Source organism: Thunnus thynnus, chromosome 7 (genome assembly GCF_963924715.1).
Source record: "Thunnus thynnus chromosome 7, fThuThy2.1, whole genome shotgun sequence".
NCBI lineage: Eukaryota > Metazoa > Chordata > Actinopteri > Scombriformes > Scombridae > Thunnus > Thunnus thynnus.
This window is the reverse complement of record NC_089523.1, coordinates 19,387,367-19,407,986: the sequence shown is the minus strand read 5'-3', so window position 1 is coordinate 19,407,986 and position 20,620 is coordinate 19,387,367. Positions and strand designations below refer to the sequence as shown.

General features: G+C 36.7%; 2 protein-coding genes across 4 annotated transcripts in view; one reads left to right on the top strand and one right to left on the bottom strand.

The window, feature by feature from the left end:
- Positions 1-6,407: 6,407 nt before the first annotated feature.
- LOC137186100 (uncharacterized) lies at positions 6,408-9,922 on the top strand. 3 transcript variants are annotated; one of them, XM_067594769.1, is made up of 4 exons: positions 6,408-6,697; positions 7,369-7,482; positions 9,022-9,064; positions 9,232-9,922. In XM_067594769.1, the coding sequence occupies exons 1-4, from the start codon at positions 6,644-6,646 to the stop codon at positions 9,402-9,404; spliced, it is 384 nt and encodes a 127-aa protein (XP_067450870.1). In that variant the 5' UTR covers positions 6,408-6,643; the 3' UTR covers positions 9,405-9,922. The 3 variants fall into 3 exon arrangements, with proteins under 3 accessions (XP_067450870.1, XP_067450869.1, XP_067450871.1); XM_067594768.1 differs by having other exon boundaries at positions 6,409-6,697; positions 9,205-9,922; XM_067594770.1 differs by having other exon boundaries at positions 6,411-6,697; positions 9,268-9,922.
- Positions 9,923-14,961: 5,039 nt separating this feature from the next.
- The window catches only part of dscaml1 (Down syndrome cell adhesion molecule like 1), an 89,284-nt gene continuing 83,625 nt past the window's right edge, over positions 14,962-20,620 (bottom strand). The window contains exons 33-34 of the mRNA XM_067594766.1: positions 20,252-20,560; positions 14,962-20,081 (exon numbers count right to left, since the gene is read on the bottom strand). Coding sequence (XP_067450867.1) covers positions 19,486-20,081; positions 20,252-20,560 — 905 coding nt within the window. The 3' untranslated portion in view covers positions 14,962-19,485. The remainder of the gene's footprint in view (positions 20,082-20,251; positions 20,561-20,620) is intronic.

Genomic DNA, 20,620 nt, shown 5'->3' with positions numbered 1-20,620 from the left:
ATCCTGGCTTTTATTTTACTGAAATGCTTCACTGAAGCAAGACTCTCCTCTCTGTTTCATTTTGCTTTTCACTACAATTAAACCTGATCCATGCTGAACATTATATGCTGATGTAATGACCTCTCCTCAGATCAGTAGACTAGTTTTAATACTTCACAGCTTAGAGTGCACACTCTTTAGATTACATCGAATCCTATGTAAAAAATACAAAAAAATACACATCTTATTACTGAATGTAAAATTAAGGCAACTTTCTGTTTTTTTACAGCAAAACTTTAAATTTAATGTAAAAAAAAAAATGTGAAAAAATAAATAGTAAAGAAACGGTAGAAAGTCTGGCAGCAAAAGTTGCCAAACAATTAGCGTCAAATAACAGTAAAAAATCCTTTCGTTATTCTACAGAGAATTTTTTTTTTAAATACAGATATTTACTGTAGACATTATCTGCATTTTTACAGTCCAACTATTGTAAAATAAAAATAAAAATTTATTATAAAATATTGCTAGAATGTTAAAAAAAAATGTATAAATCTGCACAAAAAAAGAAAAACATTGGAGAAATACCTTAAAATTACTTAATTTAAATGAAGGCTTGTTTTATACAGTATTCTTTTGTAAATTCATAGAATTATCCAATTTATCCTTAAGAATGTCACATCAAAGCACAGATTTCTGGATGGAAAACACAAAAAAGTTATGTAAAATTATATTCAAATTACCCTCCTTTAACACCCATTAATGGTGTCTTGAGAGTTTTAGGCTTTAATTGTATGTGATTATTTCATCTATTTACGGTAAATTCCTGGTAAATATTGGTTTTACACTGTACAAAAAATAGGATCATGTGAAAATGGCTTACAAAAACATAATTTTAATAATCATTACTTTATATAAACATTATTTGAAAGTAATTACAAGCAACTATACAATATATCTACAGACTTTTCCAATTAATGTATGAGATTTACTGTATAATATATTGTGTGTACACTGCCATCATTCTTCAGAACCTGCCACTTATAGGCTATTTGAAGCTAAAGAGAACTATTGTATTTGGGTCTTGATGCACAGCATATTGGTGTTGGGGCTACATATCAAAATCAAATGGTCATAAAATGTGTGTTTGTTGTATCCTATGTTCCATCCTGGTTGTTGAGACTGAAAGATCTCTCAATGATTGACATTGACAATTATGTCCCTTGCCTGTTTGTAATTATGTAGACATGAATAAATCACAGATGTTGGTATAGTGGTCTGCCAACTCCTAGCGGTAGAGTAGGACTTGTATTTAGCTTAGCAGTTATATGAAGAGGGGTTAACAGCGGTATTGAGACAGGTAGTACCAACTATGCCTTTTTAAGCACTGTAGGAGCCTTTCAACCAGCCTGAACATGAACCCTCACTGCATGGCCTCAGCCACTCTGCAGTTCAGCGAGACAACCCACAAGCAAGGGCTCTTCTAAGTATAGTTGGATCAATCAATGCAATAATTGTTACAGATTGTACACATTTGGTGTACCTTCAAAAATATCATGTATTCATACAGTTAAAGCCCAACTATGGGACTTTTGTCCCAACAATGAGAGTAATTACAAAAACACTACCAACACTTGCTTACATCACAGGCTCCACCGCAGAATACTCTGTTGCTACTGTTGTGGCTGTAAAACAGTGGATACATTTTTTTGAGCGTCACGCAAGCCCCGCAAAATGAGTCGTTTCACTGTCAGAATTTGATCCATTTGGTCCAAACATATTAACGAACTAACTAGAAGCTAGCCACTCAGACAGTGGAAGTCTATGCATTCATCTAACCAGCACAAGAATGTTGTCACCGACATCAGATTAAAAAATCTGTATAATGGCAAATATGAGAGATTTATCAGGCAGTTATAGGCTTAATCAGCATTGTGTGAACTCTGGTGTTTTTTATGGATATCTGTATAATTGATGTATATGCATTTGTATGTTCTATGGAGGTTTTGCACATGATTGGTCTTCATATTCGCATACATACATTTTTGTATAAACCTATTGGTCTCTTATCTATAATAGCTATAATAAAGGCTGTAAATCCACTTTAAAAATGTTGGAAGCTGTCTCCCAATACATTATGTTAGACCACAACTTGAAATTGCATATGTACCATCCATGAGTTTTTTCCTTGTGAAGGTGCAATCATTTGTAGATCTATTTTTTCTTCTCTTAATATTAAGACCCAAACAGTCAGTCTATGTTCAACAAAATTCAAAGCTGTCATTGCAGTCCTACTGCTCCCTCAAATCATTAGGTCACTCCAACATTTCTTCAGGTCGAAGGGAACAAAGAGCAAAAAGCAGAGACAATATAAGGTGAATAAAGACAGGTAATTTGTTAGTCTGTCCCTCCTGCCGCAGGAAATAATGGATTACTCCTGGAAAGCTGTTGATGTAGCACTTTTCTCCGTATGAAAGTAACACGGAGATTATTCGACCAATGAAAATTTAGTCGGACGAGAGCATATCGACCAACTAATTGACCAGGCGACCAGCAGACTACAGCCCTAAACTATTGCATGACATAGGGCTAGGTAGAGAGACTGCGATGAAAACTGGAGGAAACTCGGATCATGTCAACACTAACGCACCTAAGAAGCGCTGTGTGTAAGCATTTTGGATTTCATAGACAATGAATGTGAAACTAATTTTGTCGTAATATTTAAATACCCAAGTAAGCTTTATTCTATAGTGACCTTTCATATCTGAAAAAGAAAATGTACCTGTGTACTAGGGTTGGGCGATGTCTACAGAATTGGCATATGACGATGTCCACAGTGAAACATCGTAATGGACAATGATATCGGGTGGGATAAATTACTGCATTTTGCTGTCATTTATGGTTGCGCTAAGTTTCTCTCCTCTCGTCTGTTTCACCACAGGTGGTGCTGAGCAATCCTTGCATTTGTAAGTGTGTGTCCTCTGAGTGGAGCAGAGGAGAGACAGTGAACCACATGAAGTACTTGAGTTGATGACAACTACAGTCGTTGCATTACTGTAAGTGCAATAAAAGCTCCGTGAGTAAAAAGCCAATAAGAGTAATTTAATCCACGCAAAAGATGGACAGACAATGGGGGGGCTTTTAAAACACAATGTTATGATGGTAGAGGCTCAGTGGTTGATGACCGACGATGGCATTGCCCATCAGCCTAACCCTACCGTATACTCAGAACATCCCCCTGGGTGTTCTCAGTGTCATCTATAACATCTTTCTCAATTCATTGTTTTTGGAAAAGCTCCAGGCATTATCAGATGACATCACAAATTTGAATTTTAGCAAAATAATTTTTGGATATGGGAGAGATTTGTTCATGTTCACTAACATTTTGAACCATCTTAGAGCATGGGAATAATATCTATGAATTTCTAAATTGGCCGTAGTTTCCCTTTTGCCATAATGCAACATGTAAGACATTGTACTGATAAAATGTACAAAACTGTTTTTGCTTCCATTGATGTCTGTTGAATTAATCTGAATGAGAAAAAAAATAAATATATTGTAGTAAAGTATTCTGTTTGAGCTCTTATTGGGTTGATCAGCTTCAGACCCACATTATAATTCAATATGGCTGTTTATTGGTTCATTAATTCTGAAACTTTAAGGATAACACTGTAAAAAATAGTGAATTACTTTGTAAAGTAAGTAGTGAAAGGTAATTTTATGATACATTATTAAACATCTTGAAACCTCATACACCTCAAATGGGGATCTGCATTGAATGGATTGTAAAATGGCAGTAGAAAAATGTATATAATGATTCAGTGTAAAAGAAGTTCATATAATGGTACTTTAACGTACACCTTTTGGTTTTTGTACATTCAGAACCCCATACATTAATGTGAAATGTCTGTAGATATATTGGGGAGTTGCTTGCAATTACTGTAAAATAATGTTCATATGAAGTAAACCCCATACATTTATGGGAAAAGCCTGTAAATATGCTGGAGAGTTGCTTGTAATTACTGTCTAATAATGTTTATATAAAGTAATGATTATTAAAATTATGTTTTTTGAAACTATTATCACATGATCTTATTTTTTTGTACAGTGTAAAGCCAACACTGAGCCAACCAGGGATTTACTGTAAATAGATTGGATAATCACATAAAATAAAAGCCTAAAGCTCTCAAGATACTATTAATGGGTGTTAAAGGAGAGTAATTTGAATGTAATTTTACATAGTTTTTCTGTGTTTTACATCCAGAAATCTGTATTTTGAGGGGGAGTTCTTGTGGATGGATTGAATGATCCTATGAATTTATCAAAGATTACTGTATGATTACTGTATCTTCATTTAAATTAGGTCATTTTAAGGTATTTCTGCAGTCTTTTTCATTTTTTATGCAGATTTATCCATTCGTTTAACATTCTAGCGATGTTTTAAAATGAGATTTTATTTTTATTTTACAATAGTTGGACTGTAAAAATGCAGACAATGTCCAAAGTAATTATCCGTATTTTTAAAATAAATCTCTGTCGAATAACTAAAAGTTTTTTACTGTTATTTGACGGTAAGTGTTTGGCAACTTTTGCTGCCAGACTTTTTACCATTTTTTACGATTTTTTTTTCCTTTTTACAGTGTATACTCTCTGCTTTTTGCTTTACTGAGTCTGCTATCCTCAACCTGGCTTAAATATAGAGTTGCACACAACAACCTTTCTGCACAATAAACATATCTCCTCATGAAAATAAGCTTGTTCATGTATTATTTCTCAAACAAGACAAATGTACATAGGCTATTAATACAAATATTCCTTGGTAGAATTTGTAAAATCATGATGTTCTTACCTATTTCTCCATACAATTTCTTGGTAAAATATAATTACTTGGTGAAAAGAAAATGAGTATCCTTCACATTTTATCGGTCACCAGGTGGCTGCATCTTTCCGTCTGTCAGGAGAACTCTTATACCTATCTGTTTAGTGATAAGACACATTCCTGCACTTCTATCTAATCCCATAAGTACAAAATGAATATCACATACGCACACAGACCCACAGCAAGAACAATCATGTGACATCAGTGATTATGTAAAAATTCTTTACATGACAGGTCTGATTGTTAAACTTGATAACAGCAGGCAGTGTCAGTCTTGCACATAGCAGAGGCTACAGTTGAAATGTATTCACAGACAACTTGCCCTGAGGATTATCATTGGTCTACAGGGGTCAGAGGCGAGACTCCAGACAATGACGCACACAAACCCTTAGTCATGTGTGATCTCTCAGATGTAAGTCTATCTGATTACTAATAATACATAGTTGGCATACTGACATTCCTCTTTTCATAGAAAGCCTTCTCCTCCCACTAAGTTGCCTCTTCCACCACTTCTTTTCCTAGAAACCTATGTGACATAATTGTTTTACTCTTGCCATCGTAACTAGTAGTAAGAGCAGGTTCAGACTGATCTTAAGATGGGAGTTGACTCTAGTTCCAAAGAGAGATATTCAAGTTAATCTGAGGACTTGGTAAAACATCTTGTACCTCAAGTTCAAGTTGAATTTTATTAGTATCCCAAAGGCAGTTTGGTTTGCAGCCAGGCATTAAACACATACAGTAACTCACATGAATACTCTGACAACATTAAATCGCAACAAAAGCAATCGAAAACGGAATCTAACTAAATGCTGAAAACTGGATTTGTCCAAAGAGCTCTCTTAAATTTTGGAAAATAATAGTTTAAAACTAATACCTGCAGACACGTTTGCTGTAGAAAAGCTGTTTTTTTTCATTTGTAATGGCAAGTGGACTAAAACTTGCTGCAATCATCTATTTTTCTCAGACTTCCTTCCCAATTTTTGTCTCTCTTCTTCTGCTTCTTATAAAGACTATTACCCAACACCAGGGGTAAATGACCAACCTAAAACATATAGGACCATGTGGTCATCAAATCCAGATTACAAGATCTCAGAGGACAGCAAGCACTTTCACTTTTCACCATTATGCTGAGTTAAATCCATTAATTGTGATTGATCTGACTTGAATAGGCTCTCCATGGCCTGGTTCCTTATGCTTTAAACATCATCAGTTCATGTTTGAAAGACAGCACACATCAGTTATTTTTCTACACTAATCTAATTTTATATGGCAAAGTGTCAACCTGTTTGGGAAATTCTTCCTGATTCACACAAGTGTTACACACTGGCATGTAAGAGCATGCAAACTGTTTGGACAAGAAGGAAAATAGAATTACATGCATAGCAAATAATCAATAATCCTACATGTCTGCCTGCTCTTCCTCAGCTGCTGGAGAGGTGCTAGCACACCTGAGGGATAAGTGTTGTGCAGAGGAAAAGATTACTGCTTCTCTATTTCTGTCCTGCAAAGCTCTTTAGCAGTCTTACCCTCATGTGTCAGAGACTGTGAGAATGAAGTGTGTGTGTGTGTGTGTGTGTGTGTGTACCTAGAAAACATGTGTGAGTGGACATACTCAACACTGTGTGTTCAGTTATTGTCCTTCCCCTGAGCAGCCCTTCATTGCATCCCTAATTACTCGGATCAGTTCCTGTGTGCACTTACCTTCCCTTCAGCAGGACTGAGGAAAGCAATCGAAAACTGAAGACAACATTAAGGATTAATAGAGACACTAAAGGAGTAGTGGTCAAGATGTTGATCACCATGCTAACAGCGATGTACATGATGGTCAGAGTCGTAGAGTCGGTAAGATGAGTACAATGATAGATGGAAAGATGGATGGAAAAAAGAATAGAAATAGGAATCTCATTGGTTATTCTTTTGGGAAATTAGCACATAAAATGTCATGATTATAAAGTGTGCTAGCTTCCTTTTTTAAATATCTGGTAATATTAGAATATTTTTAATATGTTTGGAGTGTTTGGAGGATGATGACATTCTAATGTAATGTATTCCGTTTTTGCTGAAACTTACTACATGTTTTTCTCATTCAGCAGATTGTCAGTATATAAATCAGGTTTATATGGACAGCATCAAAATGTGATTAGGGTGATGTTAAAACAGGTTGTCAGTGTCAAATACAAACCAGGTTTATACTGACAGCATCCAAAAATGATTAATGTGATGTTAAAATAAACTTTAACTACGCAACATTCATCTCTCCTTGCTTTTAATTTTGTAACATCTAATGCTCAAGTTTCTCCAAAACTGTTTGGATGCTTATTTATCAGAATCAGAGCAGCAGTGAAAAGTCAAGTACCACCAAAAACCTTCAGCACTCCAAACTCTACTGAAAATTGAATGATTTTTAGACTTAGCTGAGACATGTGGGAGAGAGATATTTAATTTAGAAGTAAAACTCTCACATTTTCTCCCACACACTGACACCTCTAACCTAAACTCCTTTTCATTTTCAGGTAACAGTGCGGTTTGCACGGCAACAGGACCCTTTGCCTTACATGGTGTCCCAGCCTTTGCCTTGGCAGGTTCATTCAGTGTCACACAGTCGGAGGAGCAGCAAAGCAGATGAGGTTAGTTGTAACGAAATCTGTGCATCAGTGAAGTTTCTGTTACAGTGCTGACGTGCCAAGACATGTGATTCTTTACAGCTACTACAACTCTTACTCTTTCTGGACATGACTGAGTTATCCAATATAACCACATCCTCTCGTCTGAACATTGAGGAGCTCCAGTGAGGTCATCTTGGGGTTGCTTTTTTCCAAGAAGATTTCACAGTAGTTTTGTTTTTAAGAAAAAGAAACAAGTAAACTGCTTGGGGTTTTTACTTATAAATCAGCTTTTCTAATCTTCTTTTATCTAAAGGTGAGACTGAGCATGTGGAACGTTCAACAGTCAATCTTGACTCAGCATGTGAGCATGTGCTTTAAGCTTGGTCACATTCTGCATCTGCTTTAAGTGCCTTAAGAGAGTAATACAGCAGCAAGTATAAGAATATGATATACAAGACAGAGATTACTTTTGGTGCCCCCGCACTCAAGCAGCACTAGCCGTTAAATTAAATAAAATAGGATAAAGTTGAGTTTTGTATCAGACCCAGTTAAACAACAACCTTCTGGTCATCGGTGAATCAATTAATTCTTGTGAAGAGATCAAGAATGTCCACAACTTCATAGTTACTTATCTATTCTTTAGGCTTTCACTTTGGATTCCTGTATAAAGAAGCACATTTCACTAGTGCAAAATGCACTCCTCCTACGCAATAAGCTCACCTGTCCGTGGATTTCTTTTTCTTTTTCACAACATTCTACGGGTAAGTGGTTTGAAGGTTACTTCTGACCCAGACCTTTATATATAAAAGCTGGCAAATAAACAGACATACAGAGGCGAAGACCTTGACTACAACAGGAAGAGGAACTTTGGTGGTTAACTAGAGGCACAGGTACTAAGATGAGAAGGTGAGACATCAGCCAACTGTCAAAAAATGAACAAAACAGATAAAAAGGCAAAGGTGAAGAAAGACCTTTTGTTTTTTAGACCGGCCAGAGTTTAAATTCACCTTCACTTCTGTGGTAAAACGTAGAGTAGACCTCATCGACGAGGTCATGGAGCTGCTGTGTGGGACTGAATGCAGGCACACAGCCAAACTGATGGGTAAGAAGGCTAAGTTGGTCTAGTCCTCAGCCTCTGGCTTCCCTGCTGCTGCTCTGCCTGAGCTGTAATCCCAATCAAGGGGATTTGTGTTTGAGGTCATTATTCTAACTTAGAAAAGACACACACAGGTGCAGCAACACATGTACATTTAGTGCTACAGAAATACGCAGTCATACTTAAGGCCGGCACATTTTGTACAATTGCATAGAAGAATTTCACAGTGCCTGTGCCTGTGTGACTATCTGTTCACAAGTGTCTGAATTTCCGGTCTCAGTGGTATGTGAACAATGTTTTAGTTAGGTTCCACATGAGATTGTAACATTGATAATTATCATACTTGACTGCTATCTGGTGCATCTTGTTTGCACGACTGATTCTTTCCTCTTTTTCTGTCTCTGTGCGTCAGTGTGTGTGTCAGTATGAGTGTGTCTTTAACAACTTTTTTTTTTCATTTCCAGTTTGATGGCTACAGGAGGAACAGCATAGGCGTGTACAGAAAGAGTAAGTAGTACTGTTAAATCATTTAAATGCAGGCTATTTTCCTGTCAAATTCAACTGAATAAAAGGTGAATCAGAAAAATAGCCTGCTTCAATCAAGGCTAATATGTATACCATGTGTTTGAACTTAATTATTGCTACAGACTATGTCTCCATGGCTATTGCCTCAGCCTCTCTGGCTATCCCCTGTGTCCTGTCGTGCTCAGACTCCAATGCCAGCAATGGGACATGCACTGCACCCGCTGCACCCCCACTCAGCCCTGTTGAAGTTGAAAAGGCTGCCACTACCATCCAGACCCATTTCAGGAAGTTCCAACAGAAGAAACACAAGAATGGCAAGTAGACGGATAGAGGGACGGGGAGAGGATGAACGGTGGCGTTGGTGTAGCAAGCCCGAGAGACGACAGGAAGGAGTTGGGACACATTTGGATTCACAGAAGGATGGGTGGACTCTGTGATGACATACTTGCATGCCTATGTGCACCCATATGTAAATGTACATACATTCAAAGTGTGTTATAAAGACTTACAGTAGTAGAGATGCAGGATTAATGACACAATATAAATAATTATATACAGTAATACACCCCAAACAGCTGCTTGTAATACGCTATGTAAAAGGTGAATATTACATGTGAATAACTGTGCTGTACATCTGAATGAATGATAGTTTTGATGTACAGTGATGACAGAGTGACTGTGAGTGTGTGAGTGACTGTGAATATGCTGTAATTTATATTTGACCAGTGTCTTGAGTATATAAATATGAAAAAATCAAATAATTTGTCAATGTTGTGGATCTTTCAAAAACACACACTTTAAAACATTTCCAACCTATTTCAATAAAGTGCTCTGTCAGCCTGTGTTTTGTCTCATTGCAGCATGTTGCCCTCTAGTGTTTTGATCAGGGTGTTAATCACATTATGTGTGAACATCATTTTAAGATTGTTAATACATAATGAAAGAGTACACTTAAAAGCCCCTATGCAAGGTTTTTTTTTTAGAATACATTAATACTCATCAGGGGCTGCATGGAGATCCAACGTGTTTATATATATTTTTTTATATATATATTTTTTTATTTGCACAAGGGTTACAATAAAATATTACACAGTAAAAAGTTATATTAAATTGTGCAGGAGAGGAAGGAAGCCCAGAGGGCTTATACAAAGTCCTCTCCTTTATTTCAACAAGTCATTAAAAACATACTGCGTCATAAAACAATATAACATCAAATAGACAAAAAAAAAACATGTATAGCAGAAAAGAAGAGAAAAAGAAAAAATAATCAAAACAGAAATATGAACACTTTAAATGTGCAAGAGGTGTAATACATACCCAGTCACACAAAATTCTATTTAGATAAAAGATATTTTTTAAAATGCATTTTAAACATTATTAAAGAAGACAATGACTTCAAAGTTGTACTTAGTGAATTCCAGAGATGAGGACCTCTAAATTTGATGATTGGAAGTGCAACCATAAGGTAAATGAAAGTCCTTTGATCGCATCATTGAATAAGAGTGGAATGTCTGACAATAAAAGGAAAAAATTATGAAATGTATCTGTAAGGTTTTGCTTGTGATATATGAATTTGAACATAAACACACATGTTAGAAGAGTATTTACAGAATAAATTGACAAAAGTTTAAATTTCCTAAACAAAGGTGCAGATGGCTCTTGGCTAGTGGAGTTTGAAATCATTCTTAAAAACCGTTTTTGTATTAAAAGTAACTGATTGAGGTGTGAAGGATATGTAGCAGCCCAAACAATATTACAATAATTGGTATATGGATAGATTAGACTATAATACAGAGTTAAATAAGAAGAAGGATGAATCAGAGAACAAACTTTCCTCAATATTCCAATCATTTTCATTGACCTTTTGCAAGCATGTTGAATATGTTTCTTCCAAATTAATCTTTCATCTACAATAACTCCGAAGAATTTAGTAAATGGGACTTGAAACATTTCTGTATCATTAATGAATACTGTAGCATCATCTTTTAAATATTTTTTGTTTTTATTGCAAAATATCATAAAATTAGATTTTTGGACACTGAGAGTGAGCTTGTTCATCCAAAAAAAATTCATTTAGAAATGAAGGACATTCCATTGTTTGTACACTGGATTAGTGCTTTGAAATCATCATGAGTAGCTATGAGATTAGTATCATCAGCAAATAAAATAGTAAAAAAAATCTTTGCAAATCATTGGCAAGTCATTAATGTAAATCAAGAATAGAAGTGGACCAAGGATAGAACCTTGGGGTAATCCACAAAGTAATTTTAATCTATTTGAGATGCAACTATTTGTGGATACAAATTGTTCTCTATTGTTTAAATAACTGGCTGGCCAATCGAGTGCAACATCTTGTAATCCATATTTATTAAGCTTGGAAATAAGAATATTGTGGTTAACTGTGTCAAACGCTTTGGATAAATCTAAAAAGATGCTGAGTGCAATTTCTTTTTCATCCAAGGCAGAAGAAATCTTGTTGACAAGCTGTAACAGTGCCAACTCTGTTGAGTATTTTTTCCGAAAACCATATTGATGTTTGTACAGGGTGTTGTTCTCCACTAAGTGCTTTGTTGAGCACTTGAGTCTTGCATAAATGAGATTCTCCAGAATTTTTGAAAAACAAGATAATATAGAGATCAGACGATAACTTGTAAAAGTATCATAATCACTTGATTTGTGAAGGGGTGTAACTTTAGCAACTTTGTGATCGTGTGGCACAACCTTGTAAGGATAAGGAGAAAATATGGGTAAGAGGATCAATGACTGAATTAATAATTTCTTTCATCAGGTTACTTCTGATTCCATCAGCAGAATCCCTTAACTTCATAATAATACTATGTATTTCTTTAGCAGTGGGTGGCTAAAATTGAAAAGTGAGGAGAATTTACCTGTAATTAAATCAGTCGGAGTCTCACAAGAATCATCAAAATTCATGGCTAAGGAAAATCCTACATTTATAAAAAAATTATTGAAACCCTCAGCTATCTCCCTGCGGTTAAGAGGATTCCATCACTCCCCAACAGGGGCTTTTTTTCTGTTTAGTAATTGATTGATAGGTTTCCATGATGACTTAATGTCATTAGAGGCTTGGGTGAATTTCTCTGAAAAATATTTCTTTTTGCCTTTTCTTAATAATTGGGTAAAAATATATTTGTACTTCTTATAAGTTTCCAGATTTAGAGGAATGGGATTCATAACAAAATTCTAGTAGGTGTATGAATCAAGGGATAAAAATAAGTTGAAAAAAGTAAATTCAGAAAATCAACAGTAGATGACAACTCATCTTTGAGGAGATTAATATTGAAATCACCAACATACACATTTTACCTTCCTTACATATAATTTCCAGGGTACAGTAGAGGGCATCCATAAAAGTGCTGATGTCAGAATCAAGTGGTCTATAAATACATGCGATTATAATACTTTTGTCATCAAATAGCGAACAACAGGGAATTTCGATGAACAATGACTCTACATCAGTCTTATCTAAATTAAGGCTAAGGTCTTTTCTTTCAATGGAGTTAAATTTGTTTCATGAACAAATTGAGACTCTACCTCCTACTCTGTTGTTCCTGCAGGAATGAACAGCATTGAATTGTGACATTAGATAAAGACACGCTATATCCTCATTAAGCCAGGTTTCTGATAAAGCAATCACTGAAAAGGTAGGCTTTATAGTGGATAAATATTGAGTTAGGAAATCATAGTTTTTAGGAATACTACAGATATTCAAGTGAAAAGTCAAAAAAGCACATACTTGATTATCCTCAGATTGGCTTTGGGTTAAATAATTAAACTGATCCTCATTATAGTATTGGCATGATAATTTAGCATTTTTTAAATGATCAAGATTATTGTCAGGAACAAAGTATTCATTGTAAATGGTAATATTATCATTACTTAGGTCAAAAGGGTAGAAAACTAAAACATCATTTACACAGGAGTCAGAGTTGTCAATTACATTGATATTAGTGCTAGAGGATTCAGTGGAGCAACTCATGATTCAGTAGGATGACTCTTAAAACAGCACAGCAAAACATCTCTGGTTTGGTCGAGGAGGGTGAACAACTAACTTGGCATACTTCAAGTAGGCAATGTTGCCTTTCAGTCTATCAGCTCTGAGTTGGAGCAGCAGATCTTTCCTCTTCAGCCGGACACTTTCTGAAAAATTTTCATTAATAAAAAAGTTTGTACCCTTGAGGTTCTTTGCATGTTTCAGGATTTCTTCCTTATCCTTAAACCGGAGTAGTTTTAGTGCAATAGATCTTGGATGTCCAGTGTGTCCATAATTCCTATGCGATGTGCTATCTCAATTTCGATGAGCTTGGGGTCAATTTTGAGGTGGTCAGAGAAAAAACTTTTATGCTTTGCTCTCAGTGCCAGACCACAATTCATATTTTGAATCTGGTATGCCATCAATGACCAGATTATTTCTCCTGGATTGGTTTTCCAGGTAATCCAGTTTTGTTGACAAGTCATTAGTGGATGTTTGGTGACCTGAGAGACTCTCTGTTATAGCTCTGATTTCCTCCATACTTTTCTCCTTGTTGGCATTCAAGTCATCCAAGTCAGCCTGAGTGTATTGCAGACTGGCTTTTAGTTCCTGAATATCCATAGACATAAATGAAATGTCTTTGACAAGACCATCAACACGGGAGATAGTAGAATCAACTAAAATGTGTAAACATGACTTGTAGCTCTTTTCTTGTTGCTCAAGTAGTTCTTTGTAAAAAAGTCTTCTGCTGTTCCAGCAGCTCACAAACCACAGACAGAGTGACAGGTTCTTCTTCACCTCTTCTAGACATTTTGATTTCTGAGTTCATCGAGATTTAGATTTGAGGAGCTTACTCTGAGGAGATAGTCAAGGAAGGCAGGTATGGAGGATGGATGATCCCATAGGCCCCAATTTAGAATTATATAAAGAAATAAAGAGGTTAAGTAACCATATGAATAAATTCAGACACAGTAATTAACATCACTAAAGCTCTGCCCTGTATTGATTTACAGACAGGGACTCTGTAATGAAAAGTAGTATTATGAAATAAAATGGTCATTGGGGAAAATTATGTAGTAAAAACTGCCAGAATGAAATAAAAAGAACCTGCAATAAACTATCTTACTGAGAAAAGACGCAGGTTGAAAAAACTTTTCATACTAATGAGCTGATTTAATTGTTATTTTTTCTTTTTGATTATTTCATAATTCCATGATTATATATTTTGTCTGTATTTATTCACATAATAATTTCATAATTTTTATTTTCTTGTTTCATTTTAAACACTTATTGCTCTATAGGGGGCTGACAAGTCAAATTAAAGATGACAGTTCACCCTAATTTTACACACATTAACTGTCAATGCAGTCCAACAAGTAGCTACTAAAATTGTTGAATTTTGTTGTATTACCATCAAACAGGCACTATGGAGGCCTGAATTGAAAGTAAACTGTAGGTGAACGTTACAGAACTCAACATGATGTTCATGGGTGTCACTTAAAGGGTTTGTTCACCCAAATTTCAACAAAATATTTTCTCTACCTAAACGCAAGTCCACCTATAGTTTTATGCTTTATGCTTCTATACTTAGGTTTTGCAGATCGTTTTTTGTTAAATTTGCCAGGTTTTGAGATATCCCTCTACTCTGATTTCAAAAAAAGATACAAAAACAATGGAGGTGAAAAGGGGAAGGGAATTTCATTTGTGGTGTGTCTTTCATTGAGACTACTTTCGACTAAAGAAACAGTCCAACATAAGATGCCAAACTAACTAAAGTTAGTCTAGTTCTTATCACGTTCTATTTTAACACTGGGTAATACAGAAAGCCCTCAAAATTAATCTACAATGCTACATGATTCTGAAAGAATGAACAATATCATCACAGTTCATAAAAAGATAGCTTTATTGCACAAGGTGTTGAGTACTCTTTTTTGTTTTTGTTTGTTTTCATAGAAAAGAAAATGTAGAGTTAAACACAAGCAATTGCAAATTGAAGCAACGTTTCCCCATAAAAGTTTAAGGAACAACCTCTTCATTTTTAAAATGTTTTAATTAACCCCCTTTTTTAATTGTTCGATTCACCGTTTCCCTTTATCTTTTATAACCAGCAAAATTTTCAGAACATGCAATGCTGCTGTCCTCCCCCCAAAAAGTGGAATAATAAAAAAAGGCAAACTCTAAATCAAGCAACCAGTGACAAAGAAAAAAAAGAGAAAAGAAACAAAAACAAAAAAAGATTAAAAAAAATAAAATAAAAAAGAGACAATGCAACCAAATGTCCTGTAAAAGAAGAAATCAATATTATTAACTATGCATGGTCCACTCTGACATGTTCCACTGGTCCATAAATCAAGATAAAGCAGTGTCTGTATAATTCTATAGTTTTTCATTAAGTCCTCTTCTGTTTCATTACAATAACTGCAGTTCAAAGTTTACATTGTGCCCTGGTTTCTAGTGAAGATGTCGAAAATAGTACTCATTTATACAAAACACTTTCCTATGTACACAAGTCTTCTATTATGGAGTAGAAATTATGTTGTATAAGAGGGCAGGGGGGTACAGTGAGAGGGGGAGTTCTGATTGGTTGAGCAGATGTGGAAAAGGTCAGGGAAAGTAGCACATGTGAAGTTGGCTTTACAGACACAGACTGAGTCAGTTTGAAAGTATGTACTTGTATTTTAAGGGAAAATCCACCCTAAGCCAGTTAAACATTGTAAATTACTTTAAAATTGCACATTTCCAAATGCTAGACAAACTACAGAGATATTTGCAACATTGCTAGACAGAGTTTAAGGAGACAAAAATGTACTCTGGACTTTTTTCTATCAATGGCAAAACATTTATGGCATTTTTGATCAGTTTAACAATTTTCATGTTCTTAAAATTTTGTAGAAATGCAAATAAAAATGACACAATGTTAAGTTATTACATATTTGATGCATTAATACTTTCTCTCTCTCTATATATATACATTTAAGGATGTTGCATTCCGTGCATTCCTCAATAAAGACAATAAATACCAGAATGTTAACTTCACTGTGGTTTGCAATTTGCTTTGAAAGCAGCTAGTTAATTTTAGTTTTTAATACAGTTTGTTGTATTGTATTTTTACATTAAACTAGAAAGGGTCAATATCTGGACTTGGTATTTGGGGCAAAAATATGTCTAAATGGACAAGTCCATGATTCAGGATTGAGGACAGTACAAAGGCCTGAATTACTGAGCAAACTACCTCTGTAGTATTGTGTGTACTGTAAGGTGGGCTGTGTGGTATTGAATACAACAAAATATACTGTATATTACATTTGAATAGAAACAATTAACTCCTGGAATATAATGAACAACACAGACTGATGATTTACGCAGTGTAAAAGTATTGGAGGGTGGAATTTTCCTTAAAGGTGTACATTACATTTCCTTTGAGCAAACTGACGTCATACAGTAGAAGCAACTTCACTGAAGAACTGGGGAAAGCAGGTTGGGCAGGAGTTTATTTCATCACTCCATCCAATATCCATACAACTGGAGTAAGGAAGCCCCTGTTTTTGGTTGCTAAAAACAGGCCTGCCCCATTCCCAAACTGTTTTTTTTTCCTGAAAACAAGTATATGCATAACTTGAAACATAAAGGCCAAAATGAAAGGCATCGAAACCATTAACAATGAAAAGAAGAAGAAATTCACTTCCTTCTACCAATACTCCAAGTCCTGTCTAGTTTGAAATAAAAAGGGAGCATGAATACAATTATGAACATTTTTTCTATGGGGTATGTTAATTGGCCTTCACTCCTGGAGTTTGGGGAGGACTTGCTATGACACAGATAAGAAACAGAAACACTTGGTCTGTTTGTCTTCATTAACTATAGTCAGGTAATGGCATTGAGTTTGTGAACACACCTTTGGAAGGTACAATACAACATATTACAATAGGCTCACTTACTGTATAGGCTGTCCTTGTTTTACTGTTTTCTTTTTCAACACCACACTTTCTGCACTGAGCCATAGACCACAGTTAACCAGCGACACAATCTCACACTATAATTTGACTTTTACTGTGCTTGTCCTTTCAGCTGCTACCTGCTGCACAGGCTTTGCAGCTGGAACATTTACAAAATCACAAGGGGTCATTGTATCATTCCTCAGTTTCACCACTAAATTTTCTTTCACACCACTTCCTTTCTCTCTCCAAGATCTCCCGTCCATGGTTGTGCTACCCGTTTAAGTCATGAGCTTCCCTCTTCGTTTTCTTCCTTCCTTCTTGCAGTTTTTCACTCTGAGCGATTGTCTTGTGATCTTTTAAATATATTTTCAATTAGAACTGCTTTTATATTTCTCTGCTTTTTTCAATATTCATATATTTGCTATATATTTGAATAGAAATATATATGTACATACTTTTGAAAACAAACATATATCATATCTTTTTCTTTTTTCTATTGCGAGAGCCCTGATGTTACGTTTTACCATTGCAAAACATTTGGAGCAACTCTTTTTTTTGGAACGATCTTTGTCATGGGATTAAGCTTTGGGAGAAAAAATGGGAAAACAAAATAAACTTAAAGTTAACAGGTACAGTACCATGCATAAAGCTAAAATCAATTTCAGCAAGGCGGAGGGACTTGAAAACACATCTTTTTGTTTTGAAGACCACTTATTTCTGAAGAAAAATGGTATCTCTCTCATATGTAAACCCCTCTCTGTTCTCTAACACAACTGCAAATTCTATTAACACTTGATCTCTCTTTCTATAATCTCAAAGTCATTGTCCTTCATAAATTCAATTCAAAGATCACTTCATACAAATATGACTTTTCTTGTATACATCTCTATAAATTTGCTGTATGTTTGCAACGTGTCTGTCCAGTTGTCATTGAACGTCAAATAGCATTTCTGCCTGTCTGTGCATATTAGACCTCATCTCTCAGTCTTGTCTGTCTTTAACTAGCCCAGTATGCTAGCAGTAGGTCACAGTGACACTGTATGGATATGATGGGGGACTGGGTGGGTAGAGGTGAAGGTAGGGAAGAATAGAAAGGGATAAAGTGGACACAGGTACAATGAGTTAAACAAGGAATAATGGTTTTGTGGCACCATGATGAATAGTTAAAAGGGTCTCTTCCTTCTTAGTTGTGAGGGAGCAAAAAAGAGAAAGAGAGAAAGAAAGGAACCTCTTTCTTATCATCTGTAATTTATCTCTTTTCAACCCTCTTAAATATTTCTCATTTCTGAAGCAATGCTGTCAATTACACTTAACTAAACAAAGTTCAAAATGCTGGACCAAATTAGGATCATAGTGTTACATCGTCATCATCATTACTGCCACTGTATCCCCTTTCACAGGTACAAAATGAACAGTGGTGGTTTGGGGGGGGTGGGGGGGGGGGTCAGTTTTGACACAGACGTCTGCCCGAGAGGTCAGCATACAGATTGATTTTAAAAAGGTCCACTGTTGGTGTGTGCCTGCCACATGTATACCTATATATATTTACACATATACACCCACACGCACACACACGCAGGCTTGTGAAGGTTTCTGTTACTTGGATCCATTCTAACCTTTTCTTAGTGCACATGAGATTATATTTCCATCATCAGGAAGAAAACTGAAAACTTCTGAAAAAAAAGGTTTGGATTCACCTTTCATTTGATGATACTTGACATTTTTTATCTTTTCTGCTGTTTATAAAAGCATTGATTAAGACCACTATATTGTGTCATCCATTGCATGTATAAGAACATTCTCCGCATCTCAAAACTGGCATTGAGACAACAGTCTTTCCACTGCCTCTAATGTATGAATCCATGATGGAGTAACCTCTCAGAGCCAGTGTAACACCAAGGCTGGTGGTTTATGCATACAGTAAAAGCATCCTGCCATGGCACAATGCTGTGATATGAGCTCTTCTTCCATCAGAGACCAGAAAAGTAACACATTTAAAAACTTAAAAACCTCAACACCTGTGTGAAACTCAAGCAACCTGGTTCACTCTTCTACTGTCTTGATCCCAGAAAACAAGACAGTGCACGTGGAAAGCATTTTGTGCATAAGTACTGTGTCTTTACCAGAAAATGAAAATATGAAGTGAACAGATAAATCATTTATGTTTTGGCAAGTGATTTCCAGGGTGGTGAAATAAGAGATAGAGAAAGATGACACAACAGTAATAGAAAGCAATCAGGCAGAAAGAAAGGCAAACCCCTGTGCTGTGGAGACCGAACTCTGACCCCTTCATACAGCAGTGTCAATGGGAACCCAACCAGCCCCCTGCAGCCTGGCACAGCGCAGGCACTGACGGGTCAGCTGGGCATGTGTATGTTCCTCACCCCACTTTTCAATAGAGGCTCCAGGAAAGCGCTGGCTTGACCAGTATTCTATTAAGAGTTACAGTGACAGGCCGCAGTGATGGCAGGCTACACCAGTGTGTAGGACTTGGAGTAGGCACCTGCCCCTCCATCCCTCTGCTTCTGTAGTCTGCCTAAGCCCGAGGAGCTGCTCTCTAGGAGAGAGTCTCTGGATCCTCCCATCTTGGAGGAGGATGAGGAGACACCTCCAGGGGTCCCTCCTGTGGCCCCTACTGCCCCACATCCACCGGAGGATGATGATGCCCCAGCAGCTGCAGCAGCAGTAGCAGCAGCAGCTGCCGCTGCACTTTGGGCCACTGAGGCAGAGGAGCCAGGCATGGTGAGAGTCCTCTGGGGAAGTGTGGAGCTGCTAGAGCTAGAAGACGCCCCTCCACTCCCACTACCTCCACCACAACCTCCTGTTGCTCCTCCAGAGGAAGCCCCAGAGGAAGTGAGGTTGGAGAGGCCAGAGTGGCCCATGGTTAGGGCCTGCTGCTTTGCAGAGTCCATAGTCACATGACGGCCCTGGGTGTGGTATGCCCGCTGGGCCAGGCCACGAATAGAGGCTTCACGTGGTGGAACCACTGGACATGGGTCATGATGCTCTGACTGCTTTCGGAAGAAGGGATCTGACTTCATGTAGAGGGGTAGGTTGCAGTAGTCACCTGGAGGGAAAAAGTCAAATTGAAGATGACAGGAAAAAGCTAGCAAAAGCCAAAGCATATAGATATTTCTAGCACAATTTGAACCATATTTGGTTCATATTTAAAGCCATTTTAAATTCAAAAAGCGAAGTGAAGGTTAAAAAAAATCATGGTTTGGTGGAACTACTTACTCTTGGCGCGGTGTGGAATGGGAACAGCTACATTCTTGCCACGATCATAGTCCTGGGGTTTGGGTGGTGAGGCAGTGAAACGGCAGATACCAGGCTCTGACGGTGTGCTCATGGACGTCATGCTGTCTGCATTGTCATTGGTTCCTGTGGTCATCTGGTCAGATGAGCTGTCAGAGATAAAGCACTCTGTAATCTCAAACTTGGCATGCTGCAGGTGTTCCTCCAGCTTGGCATGCTCATATGCTCTTGCCAACTCCTCGTAGGTGGAGGAGGCACTCTCTGTCGACACCATGCTGTTACGTCCCTTATCTATAGAGAGAAAGGAAAAAGTAAAGGAAAGCACATTCTCTCCAGTTTTACAAATGATTT

Bases quoted from the DNA above. Each gene is read 5' to 3' on its own strand.
- LOC137186100 (XM_067594768.1), top strand. From the start codon at position 6,644: ATGTTGATCACCATGCTAACAGCGATGTACATGATGGTCAGAGTCGTA. The intron at 7,483-9,021 runs GTTAGTTGTAAC...TTTCATTTCCAG, and splicing joins GGAGCAGCAAAGCAGATGAG to TTTGATGGCTACAGGAGGAA. The intron at 9,065-9,204 runs GTAAGTAGTACT...TTATTGCTACAG, and splicing joins CATAGGCGTGTACAGAAAGA to ACTATGTCTCCATGGCTATT.